General features: G+C 41.3%; 1 protein-coding gene across 2 annotated transcripts in view; it reads left to right on the top strand.

Moving 5' to 3' along the window:
- The window catches only part of rin1b (Ras and Rab interactor 1b), a 61,884-nt gene extending 50,824 nt beyond the window's left edge, over nucleotides 1-11,060 (top strand). For both annotated transcript variants that reach the window (XM_075451276.1, XM_075451277.1), the window contains exons 9-12: nucleotides 172-480; nucleotides 1,421-1,552; nucleotides 2,702-2,871; nucleotides 7,768-11,060. In XM_075451276.1, the coding sequence (XP_075307391.1) occupies nucleotides 172-480; nucleotides 1,421-1,552; nucleotides 2,702-2,871; nucleotides 7,768-8,091 (935 nt within the window). In that variant the 3' untranslated portion in view covers nucleotides 8,092-11,060. The remainder of the gene's footprint in view (nucleotides 1-171; nucleotides 481-1,420; nucleotides 1,553-2,701; nucleotides 2,872-7,767) is intronic.
- Nucleotides 11,061-11,825: the final 765 nt, after the last annotated feature.

Genomic DNA, 11,825 nt, shown 5'->3' on the forward strand with positions numbered 1-11,825 from the left:
CTTCAAGTCTTAATTTGGAGCACTGATCGGCACACCTTTCTGGGCATCTCGCCAGTTCCTCCAGACATATCATGTTACTCCACCTGCATACGATCAAAATAAACAAAACTCACAGACTATATACCCAGAATCAGTGCAGAGCAGACGATAACAAGCTCCCTTTCTGCTCAGACCTGGCGTTGGAGCGAGCCATGTTCTCCTGCGTGCTCCGGCCTCTGAGGTCCCTGCTGGAGAAGGCGCTGCTGGCCCTGCACAGCCAGGACGGATCCACCCATCGCCTCGCCCAGAACCTGCTCCGCCTGAAAGGCGCTTCGGCCATGGAGCGCCTCGGGGTGCAGACCGGGGTCCCGGATAGCCGAGAGGTGGAGAGGGTGAGGCAGAAGCTGATCCTCATGCAGCGGACGCACTCGCCCATCGACAAGGTGCTGCTGCTGCTGCAGGTGTGCAAGTGTGTCCACAAGGCCATGGGCTCCTTACACGGTGAGGCTGCTGTTCACTGTTCAGGGTTTAACTCAAGTATCAGACTGAAAATCAAATCAAAATCAAATCAAATGTATTTGTACACTAGTAAAAATCTAAATCTTACCAAGTATGTTTGTCTCATTGAGTATCTCATTACACTTGATATCAGACACAGCTGCCTAACAAGTACCATTTCAGCCAGATATAGGGACTAGTTTTAATACAATACATCTTGAATATCTTGTTAAGTGAAAAAGTCATGAAAACAAATTGTTTTGAGTCATATTTCACATGAAACAAGCTTTTTTTTTTAATTTGAAGAGGTTTTTAAGCTAATTTCAGGATCACTTTTAACTCAAAAGTCCTAAATATCACATCTTATTTAAAAAAATCATGACAAGCTGATTTTCACTAGTTCCATTGGCAGATTTTTTGCTTATTTCAAGCAAAAACGTCTCGTATTTGTTGTTTTTTTACTTATTTTTGGAGGGGCATTTTTTCCAGAGAACACTTCTCCAAAATTAGAGAAGTATATCTATGAAATTTTATCAGGGAAATCAAAATCACTCCACTGTGCGGAGGAACAAACAAAAAGGTCTATCAAACTTTAACTTTAACTAAACGTCACTCCTGCTACGGAGGAAAAAACAAATAACTTCTCCTAAAATAACGGAGGCACTACTCTATGAAAATTTACAAAAACAGAAATCACTCCAACTGGGAGGAAAAACAAGAATGCTATGAAAATAAACTTACTCTGTTAACTTTAACAGAACTAATTAATCAAACTTTATCAAAAACAAAAAAAATTCTGTTTTGAAAAGTGTTTCCAGTTCAGGGTTTAACTCCTGAGAGTTAAAGATGAGCAGTTTTTGGTGTTTCATGCAGAATTTATGCACAGATTCAACTCCTGAGAACAATGAAAACCTCTTTTTTTTTACTGTTCTTGTCTTTTCAGGACAGGAAGTGAGCTGGGACGACTTCCTGCCGTCGTTATCTTATGTAATGGTGGAGTGCAACCGACCTCACATCCTGATAGAGGTGGAGTACATGATGGAGCTGCTGGAGCCCTCCTGGCTCGGAGGAGAGGGTACAGCCTCGGCTCTAAATGCTTTCTGTTGCCCCCACAGGGCCGGTTATGAGCTTCTGCCTGTCCCCGTTCTGGCCACAGAACAGACTCAGCATCCCAGCACAGCTGATCTATGTTGTGCTTGTTTTGAGTCCAAGTTGGAGGAACACTTAAGCCGAGTTTAAAGTTTAAAGTTGCCACAAAAAAAGTGTTCAAATGGATTTTAGATTTTTATTCATTCATTTATTTCAGCTCCTTCTGAGGACACTAAATTTTGTCCCAAACATCCCACCTGCTTTAAGCCCCCGTTTCTCTGATCAGCACACTTTTAAGATGGTCCGGTTGCCATGGAGACCGGCCCTCTCTGAACTGCTTTGGCCCTTTAACCTTGTTGGTCTCCTGTAACTCATTAAATGGGACTCATTAGCAGCTGCTAACTACTTTCTACGAGTTATTTAAACAGCGTTAATATTTCATGTGACATCTGTTTTGTTTTCCATGTGCCTTTGTGTCTGTGTTAGTGAAGAAATTAGCTTTAAAATCTTGTCGCTGGCTCTTAGTGGCTCTGCATTTAACTGATTTTCCTCAATTATTTATTACTTAATACTTGTATTAGTGGATTGATTACTTTTAAATCTTCTTTACTGAGTAGATGGCAAAGTTGTAGACTCGTTCATACGCTACACTGGAAAAAATCAAAGTCTTACCAAGTATATTTGTCTCATTTCTAGTCAAAATGTCTCATTACACTTAATATAAGACACAACTGCCTAACAAGTACCATTTCAGCCAGATATAGGGACTTGTTTTAATACAATACATCTTGAATATCTTGTTAAATGAAAAAGTCTTGAAAACAAATTGTTTTGAGTCATATTTCACATGAAACAAGCTTTTTTTTTTACATTTGAAGAGGTTTTTAAGCTAATTTCAAGATCACTTTTATCTCAAAAGTCCTAAATATCACATTTTATTTCAAGAAATCTTGACAAGCCGATTTTCACTAGTTCCATTGGCAGTTTTATTTTGCTTATTTCAAGTAAAAACGTCTTTTATTTGTTGTTTTTTTACTTATTTTTGGAGGGGCATTTTTTCCAGTGTGAAAGTAAATTCTGTGTGGTGTGCGATGTGGTGAACATCTTCTGTGTCCCGCACCTTTTCCTCTTCCAGGCGGGTACTACCTGACCAGCGTGTACGCCAGCCTTTGCCTGATCCAGAACTTGGAGCAGGAGCAGCCGTTCTCAGGCTGCCTGACGCCGCCGGTGCAGGAGGCGCTGAAGGAGTGGAGCTGCAGGCGGAGCCAAGAGGCCCGGAGACAAAAGGAGAGCCAGCAGAGCCAAGTAGGCACAGCACAGAAACGCTGCTGCGCAGCTGTTTAGCGTCTGACTTTAAAGTCTGATTGATGTGTTGCTTATTATTTAGCGTGACAATTATATGAGATACTCCTAGCTGGAGTATGTGAATGAATGTTGGCAAAAACAGCGTCTTGAATGGAGGCTGTAAAGAGCAGCACTTTCCTCACGGTTCATGTTCGGGACAGATAAATGTTGCTCCGTCTGTGCATTTAGGGAAAAAGGTGCACAAGTTCCAGTGTAAAACAGAGGGTTAAAATGTCAGAATCAGCATCAGAATCAGAAAAAACTTTATTTATCCCCGAAGGGCAATTAGAAGGGCGAAGAGCGGTCCATTAAAAGCAGAACATGAAAATGGAATCATAAAGAAAATAAAACACAGAAGGGGGTGACAAAAAATGAAAAATAAATAATGAAAAATAAAAATGAAATAAAATAAAATAAAATAAAATAAAATAAAATAAAATAAAATAAAATAAAATAAAATAAAATAAAATAAAATAAAATAAAATATTTAGCAAATAAATAAAACAAGGCGTCGATTGTATTAAAATGACAATGTAATTAAAGTGACAATAAAAAATTAAAGTGACATTGTGGTTAAAGTGTCAAGGTGATATTGTAATTTGCACATCAGATATTGCACTACAGTATTGTACAGAAGATCTAAGTTATAGTTATAGTAACTGTCTCAGACTTCTTAGAGTTTAAGAGGTGTTTTGGTTAGCTCCGTCGCCCCAAGAGGGTTATTGGTTCCAATCCCGGCCGGGGCCTTTCAGTGGGGAGTTTCCATGTTCCCCCCGTGTGTGCGTGGGTTTTCTCCGGGTACTTCCTCCCACCATCCAAAAAGGCTGGTGTTAAGTTAACTGCTTTTGGTTTGAGACTCTGCTGTTCTGGCCTAAAACTCAAAACAAGGTCGTAACATTATTAAATGAAAATTAGATGCAGGTGTGAGATGCAGCTAAAGGACATAAACATCAAATCTGTAGATAAAAGTAAACTGTCTTTGCTTATTTCAGCCTCATCTTGAGGTCTTTGCAACCTTGTCAAAGGTAGTTGTTCAAACTTTAACAATGTTATCGTTATTAGTGCTTTAAATCTCAGTTAAAGGGCTTTTTCCTGTCTTATCTGGCCGGACTGTTCAGCCACTCACTCCCAAGTTAGTGTGCTGCAATAAAGTTAATGTAAATAGTAGGGCTGGGTGAGTTAACTCGTTATTATAGCGTTAACTCGACGAAGCAGTGGGCAGAGAGAGGGGGAACTACACGCAGCACAGCGAGGACTATAGCCTCTGTACATGGGGCGCCTGCTCAACCCACTACGCCACAAACCACCCCTGTTTAATCATTTATTTCATTATTGTAAAAGTCTGTCGCTCACAGGCTTTTATTTTGTAAAAGTCTGTTGCTCACAGGCTTTTATTTTGTAAAAGTCTGTTGCTCACAGGCTTTTATTTTGTAAAAGTCTGTTGCTGTCTGCTGTGGAACAGGAAAAGAAAGTAATCGGCGGATCCACCAAACATGGAGAAGGGTACGGAACTTTTACTCGGCCATTTTCATTTTAAAGTTCTTCCAGACGGCGGAGTCGACAGAACCAAAGTCATCTGTAAACACTGCCAAGTTGAATTGTCTTCTCAGCGTAGTAGTTCCAGTCTAAAATATCACTTAAAGGCAAAACACACAACTGATAGCAGCAAGTCATTCAAGGAAACAGACAGTGGAGCGAGGCTTCTACATAAAAACTACAGAAAGATGCTGATGTTAAAAGTGTGTTTGCACAACAAATGTTATGGCACTTTCATTCATATGGCAGCACATTTAAAATAAAACTAAATGCTAAAAGCTGTACACTACTTTTGGATTCATTTTTGGATTTTTGATCAGTTAGCTGATAGATCAGAGCAGACTGGGCCTTAAATACACAGAAGTTAACTAAAGATGCAACAAGTTTAGGTGTCATTTGTTGTTTTTAACAATAAAGCATCCAAACCTTATTCTAGTAGACCCACAAAATAGTAAATGAGCATCAAACGTGCTCTGTTATGTTTCCTATTTCGCATTAATTGGGTTAAAAATGAATTAAAATGACCAAAAAGGGACAGTGTGCATCTTCCTGGATAAGGCACCCTCTGAACATGAGCAGGTCTAAATGTTTCCGTTATTAACTCCTCCTGAGAGCCAGTTTGAGGTGCTTCACCATGGCAACCCGTCAACAGCTTCAGCAGACACTACAATAAATTTACATTTCATGTACAAAACAATTCAAAGTGCTTTACATAAAATAAAAGCATTGCAGCAGGGAGTGTAAGAAGCATTAAAAATACATAAAAGAACATAAAGAGAAACAAATAAAATAATTTAAATGAATTTAAAAGCAAGCAACGGAAAGAATGCCAATTTCCACCGTCATATCCACCTTAAAATCTTCTTTAAAAATTACCTTAAAGGGACAGTTCACCCTTTTCTGCATCACTGTTCGCCTCAGGTTAAACATCCAGAATATAACTTTCTTACTTTCTGACCTAATGCACCCATAATTTGGACTAAAAATCACCTGAGACCTGTAAGCTGTGAGGTGGCAACGTGCGCTTCCCAGTCTTTGTGCACCTTTTTAAGACCGACGGTGAAAACTGTGAGCACGATTTTTTAAAACTAGTCTTAAAACCCATTTTTATTCCCTGGCTTTTAACCCAGCATGAGACTCTGTTTCTGTTATTGTTTTAATATTGTTATTGCTGTATGGCTTTGTTTTTGCTGGCATTTTTAGTGATTATAGGACAGTTTAGGTGAGTTTGTCTGCTCTGCTGAATCTGCTCGTGTGTCTTGTCCTGCCTCCACCTCTGGCACCCTCTATATTTTCATTTCCCCCTACCCGAACCAGGGTTTGCATCCCCACCCCGCTGTGACTGGTGTGCAGTTGGTGAGAGGCTGAGGTAGATTGTGGTCATTGTCTAGCCTCCTGGAGGTGTCGTGGGCCCAACTAGATGAAACACTGATGAAAGGGGGTTCCCACCTGATGACCCCAATGACATGTTGGTCAGCACTGCTCACTGATCTATATTATAGGGAGTATAGGGAATTATTTACTGAGTCTGCTCCATTTTTTTTTCCTTTAGCACAAGTTTTGTGTGTTTACCTTGAATGTTTATTATCTTTTTTACATTGTTCTTGTGTTTTATGCCTTATACTTCGTGTTGTTATTCACGTACAGCACTTTGTTTCAGCCACGGCTGTTTTAAAGGGCTTTATGAATAAAGTTGAGGTGAGATAAAACAAAATCAGCTGCAAAAAAGGTGGTGATAATCCGTCCAAAAAAGGGTCAGACATTAAAGTAATTGATTACGCTGATGCTGAGAGGCGACTCATTGCCCTACATCAGAGGGGGGAGCAAACATGTTTCAGCTCAGGTATGTTTCCTGCTGCTGCTGCACTTGCATAAAAAGTGAGACACCTTTTGATTTTTCCTCAAATATGTTCCGGATTCATTTGGGGGGGGGTTAGTTTCAGACATTTTCAGAGGTAATCTGTTGATCTGAAGCTGCCAGTTTACGGCCGGGCCTGCACTAATGCCCAACACACCCCCACACACAATGACTTTTTAGCCCTTTTTTGCCCTCCTGGCCCCCTTCGGATCCGTCAGATTCCCATGGAAAGAAAAAAAAGGGCATTGTCATCCACGTTTCTGTCTGGTCACGTGGTGCCTCTCCTGGCTTCAAATAGCCGATCTAACTCACCCGGCAGCCAGATTTTCCTCTGACACAAGCGGAGATCAGTGAGCCAAGTGCTATGAAGAGGTGGGCGGTCAGATAACATGAAATTTATTGAGCTGCATCTACTCATCGAAGCAGGCAAACACAATATGCACACGGACAGCGAGGAGCTCGGCGACTCTGTGAGTTTCCACGGCAGACCTGTTGATTCTGATTTGTTCCAGTGTGTTATCCAGCTTTTTTTTTTTTCTGAAAACAGCCGCTGGGACTCCTTGTGCTCGTGTTTGTTGCTGGAAGTCGTGTTGTGTGTGGGACTTGTTGGTGTGGGGAAGCAGCATTTAGCTGTTATGCTGCTAAACAAGTGGAACAAACTGCCAGAGGAGATTAAACTTTCACCAAATGTAGACATTTTTCTTAAATCCAGGTTAAAAACATTTCTTTTCTCATGTGTCTTATGCATGAAATCTGCACGATATCTTTGAACTTATCTGGACTGTTGCTTGTTTTTAAATTCATTTAAATGATTTTATTTGTTTCTCTTTATGTTCTTTTATGTATTTTTAATGCTTCTTCCACTCCCTGCTGCAATGCTTTTATTTTATGTGAAGCACTTTGAATTGTTTTGGACATGAAATGTGCTACAAATAAATTTGATTTGATTTGATTTGCGTGTGGGGATCCTGCTCTCCAGTTTCTCAACATTTGGTGTTTGGTAAAGGGATTCTGTCCAGTTTTCACGGCGTGCTGTGAGCAGAGTTATGTAACGGCTCGTTAGCTTTTATGTCTGATGGCTTTCTGTTCTTTTGGGGAGATGGATAGAAGTCAAACTTCTCGATGGACGCGCTGTGATGAGTTTGGATGTGGACGATGAGTTTAGTGGGGTCCTTGTTGGAAGTTTGTCTCTGAAGATGCAGCAGAGGAAAGAGCAATCCCACGGAGATGATTTCATATCGGGCTTTTTCGACCTGGCTGTGTGTGGGAGGCAGCAGCTTTGTTTAAGACGGTTACTTTTGTCTCATGCACTGAGGCAGATTATCAGCCTGTGTGCTTCTCACTCCTCCTCTGGCTTCATCCCTCTCTACTCCCCCTCTTTTGCCCTCGCTCCATAAGCCTCTTGACCTCTTGTTTTTCCATCAATACAGTGTTCACTCTCTTGTTTTTCCCTCCCCTCCCAGAGGTGCGTTCGGATACTGTTCCAGGACGGGGAGCGGAGCGCCGTGCGGACGTTGCAGTGGAGAGCCGGGGAGACGAGCCAGGCCCTGGCGCAGCTGTGCGCCGCCACCTTCGGAGTGTCTGACCCGCAGCAATACAGCTTGTACTGGCGCAGCGGCGGCGAAATGAGGGCCCTGCCGGCTCAGGCCCAGCCCCAGGACCTGGCCAGCCACAGCGAGGGGGGCCCCTCGCTCTCATACCTGAGGACCGACCACGACTTCAGCAAGATGCGGCGGCTCACCAGAGGTGGCGCCGTGGACCTGAGCGAGTCGGTGTGTGAGGAGTGAGTGGGAGGCATGGAGAGGAGATGGATGCTCGGTCTTTTTCTCTGTCTCTTTCTCTCTCTGTCTCTTTCTCTCCGGCGGTGTGTTGTGTCTCGTCATGGATCAGGACTTGTGAGCGCCGACGGCCCTTTCTTCAGACTGCCAAGCCGACCTTAAATGGTAAACTCTTCCCCAAAACGGACCAACACGCAGGACCGACAGAGGGACTTGTTGCCAAACCACTCTGTGTGGCTGCGAGTGTAAAATGTGTAATAAATGGATTTGATTGTCGCTTGAAAACTGAACCCAGAGTTACACCGTGAAGGGATTACATCATTAAAACACGAGGAGGCTCAGATCCAAAGACTAATTCTGTCAGACTGCCGTTGCCTGGAAACAAAACCGTTTTCCTCCACGTACATAGGAAGGCAACCTGTCCACTGTGGTGATGTAACCCTTTCACACACTGGAAAAAATCTAAGTCTTACCAGGTATATTTGTCTCATTTCTAGTCAAAATATCTCATTACACTTAATATAAGACACAACTGCCTAACAAGTATTATTTCAGCCAGATATACACTCTCAGAAATAGGGGTACAGTACGAGTCCTTTTTTGTCCCCTGAGGTACAATCTATACTAATGTAGGGTTAATTATTGGACCTAAAGGTACTTATATGTACCTTTTTAGAGGGTCCAAAAGGTACATATATGTACTCAAGTGGTAAAAGGTACCTATATGTACCTTTTTAGAGGGTCCAAAAAGTACATATATGTACTCAAGTGGTAAAAGGTTCATATATGTACCTTTTTTTCTACATGTTGGGGTACAATAGACAGTCTGTGTTAGGCTACTTCAGTATAAGGGTACAAAACTATACCTTCTGAGGGTACTGCCCCAGTGACAAGCCATCGTTCCCCTAAAGGTACAATTCTGTACTTTATTTTCTGAGAGTGCAGGGACTTGTTTGAAGACTTCTGGAATATCTTGTTAAATGAAAAAGTCTTGAAAACAAATTGTTTTGAGTCGGATTTCATATGAAACAAGCTTTTTTTTACATTTGAAGAGGTTTTTAAGCTAATTTCAAGATCACTTTTATCTCAAAAGTCCCAAAAATCACATCTTATTTCAAGAAATCTTGACAAGCCGATTTTCACTAGTTCAATTGGCAGATTTTTTTTGCTTATTTCAAGCAAAAACGTCTCGTATTTGTTGTTTTTCTTACTTATTTTTTGGAAGGGGCATTTTTTCCAGTGCAGTGTAGTTCTGGGATGTTTTATTGCTTCACTCTATGTGTAAAAGTCTGCAGATGTTTGGATGGAAGGGGGATGCAAGCCTTCCCTGCCCCCTGGAGTACAGCTGGACAAAAAGTTAGCCAAGACCAAACCTCAATACCAAAGTGACAGGAAAAAAAAACGATCAAAAGATGCCATTTTGTGAGCTGTTTGCTTTGAAAGAAAATCAGGTTGAGGGAAGCTTTAAATCAGCTGTTTGTGTTCAGAATCGCCCACGGAGGCAGATTTATCTTCACCTTTCGGAGAGAAAAGGTGCAGACTCTCCTCCTTTCTATTAAGTGGTTTCGGCAGGTGGAGTAATTGGCGAGTGGGAGGGAAGCCACAGAAGAGCCTCGGCTCTTTTTCTTTGAATTCATGTGAAGGGGGGGGGGAACAGACGCACATCCCGCCGTCGCTCCAGGACAGCCTGCAACAGATTTACTGACTGACTTGTGAATGTATTTAAAAACCTTCTTTTTCCTTTCAGAGCTGCGTTCATCCCTCGTTTCTATCCACCGCTCTTCAGTTCTTTTTCGTTTTCTCTTGGCCGATGACAGTCTGACCAAAATAACCGGGGACCCCCGCGGTAGCTGGTTGAATGTAAACGTCCACGTCACCAGCTTGCGTTGACTCCTGCTGCAAGTTATCGCGATCGACTGACTGTTCAACTCGGTGCCATTCTCCCAGGGCCGGCCCAAGCCTTTATGGGGCCTTAAGCAGAATTTCATTTGGGGCCCCCCTACCATCACCTCAGCTCCAGATGTCTCATTATTTCATAGGCTACACTGTTATGTGTGTAACGGACCCACAATCATTAGCATTATTTGTAATCATCTTACATTATACAGGTGCCATTCTTGTTTTTAACCTTAAAGGGATAGCAAACTCGTAAATATGGTTTAATTAACTTCTACATAAAGAGTGATGTATAAGTATGGCTCATCAATTTAACTATTTGAAAGTAACATCAGCAGGCTGGAGACTGCATTTATAGTAAACACGTTAAATAGTTTAATTTCTTTCAGATGTGCAATGGTGTGCAAAATGTTCAAAATACAAATACAAAATAGAATCAAATGACATTCACATTATCTTACAGAAAAATAAAGTTGTAATCAAAATTAAATACTTAAATAATAAATAAAATTCTAAAATAATTTTGCCCAATGGTGGCAGCAGCCAACAGGAGGCATAAATTAACCTAGTAATAGTATTTTGTCAAAATTATAAAAAAAAAAATTCTGGTGTAATACAATTTCGTTTAAATTATTCAATGTTATTTTAATTTCATGTATATATTTACCTTTTTTATCACAACGTCTTGGTGCTCTCTGGGGCCCCCTGGTGGCGTGGGGGCCCTAAGCGACCGCGTAGTTGGCATATGCCTTGGGCCGGCTCTGCATTCTCCTGTATCATATTGTGAATTTAAAACTTAACTTTTAATCGTTTCAATCTGTTGAGTAGATATCAAACCCTAAGTATGGATTTTCAACACATCTGGAGTTTTTAAATCCGCTGAGGAGGCTCGTTTCTAAGCTATGACGTGTTTTTTGGACATTATTGCATGCTTTTTCATTCGATGTGAAGGTTCTGCGGATGTGGTGTGTGCGTGAAGCATGTGTTCACTGTGAGAGCTGACTTATTTCTTTTCAGTGTACAAACACCTTTCTGTATTTTGTCAGGTAACTCAGTATCGCAATAAAAGACATTGCAATATCCGTTCGTTTTGTTGTTCCGTGCAGTTTTGTACTGAGGTGGGACGTCTTAGACCAACTCAACCACCAGATGGCAGCAATGCTAACAAAAACCATCTGTAACTCAAAGTATTTCTGTTAAGAGGACGGAGGTTTCTCCTCTTGATCGCTTGATATGGACCATTTTAGGCAGGGACACATATGGGATGAGATTTATTTAGAGGCATCTCAGGAAAATGTCTTTCGTTGACATTTTGAGTGAGAATGTTAGAAAAAAGTTGAATGAAACAAATAACACCCAGATCTGACCTATTTTTATATTATTTTGAAATTAGTACCTGTATTCTGTGGAAAAGTCCAGGATACTCCTAACTGTAGCTTCACTCCAAAACTAATTTATCCAATTAGTTTGATCCTGGCTGATATTTAAAGGAGAAGTTCACCTCTTACAGCCTCTAAATAAGGCATTATCTGTCTTTATTTCACCAATACTTTAAGACCAATGAATGAATGAACACGTACTTTTGCACTGTTAGCTCAGAGCTGCCGTGTTGTTGTTATCGGGGGGCTTATAGGAAGCTTTCTAAGGCTGTGTTCGAAACCGCATACTGCATTCTGCATACTACATACTGATCGATCAGACAGTATGCAGAGCGTTTACCCACAATGCATTTCGCTCCTGCCCGAGCCGAAATCAGCCGGCCTGAAGCTGATTTCCCTTAAGCTCTAAACTCTGTAAACTTTAGCAACATTTGAAACATTTTCAGGCGAGAAAGTAGTCGTTTAGAT

Source organism: Odontesthes bonariensis, chromosome 19 (assembly GCF_027942865.1).
Source record: "Odontesthes bonariensis isolate fOdoBon6 chromosome 19, fOdoBon6.hap1, whole genome shotgun sequence".
Taxonomy (NCBI): domain Eukaryota; kingdom Metazoa; phylum Chordata; class Actinopteri; order Atheriniformes; family Atherinopsidae; genus Odontesthes; species Odontesthes bonariensis.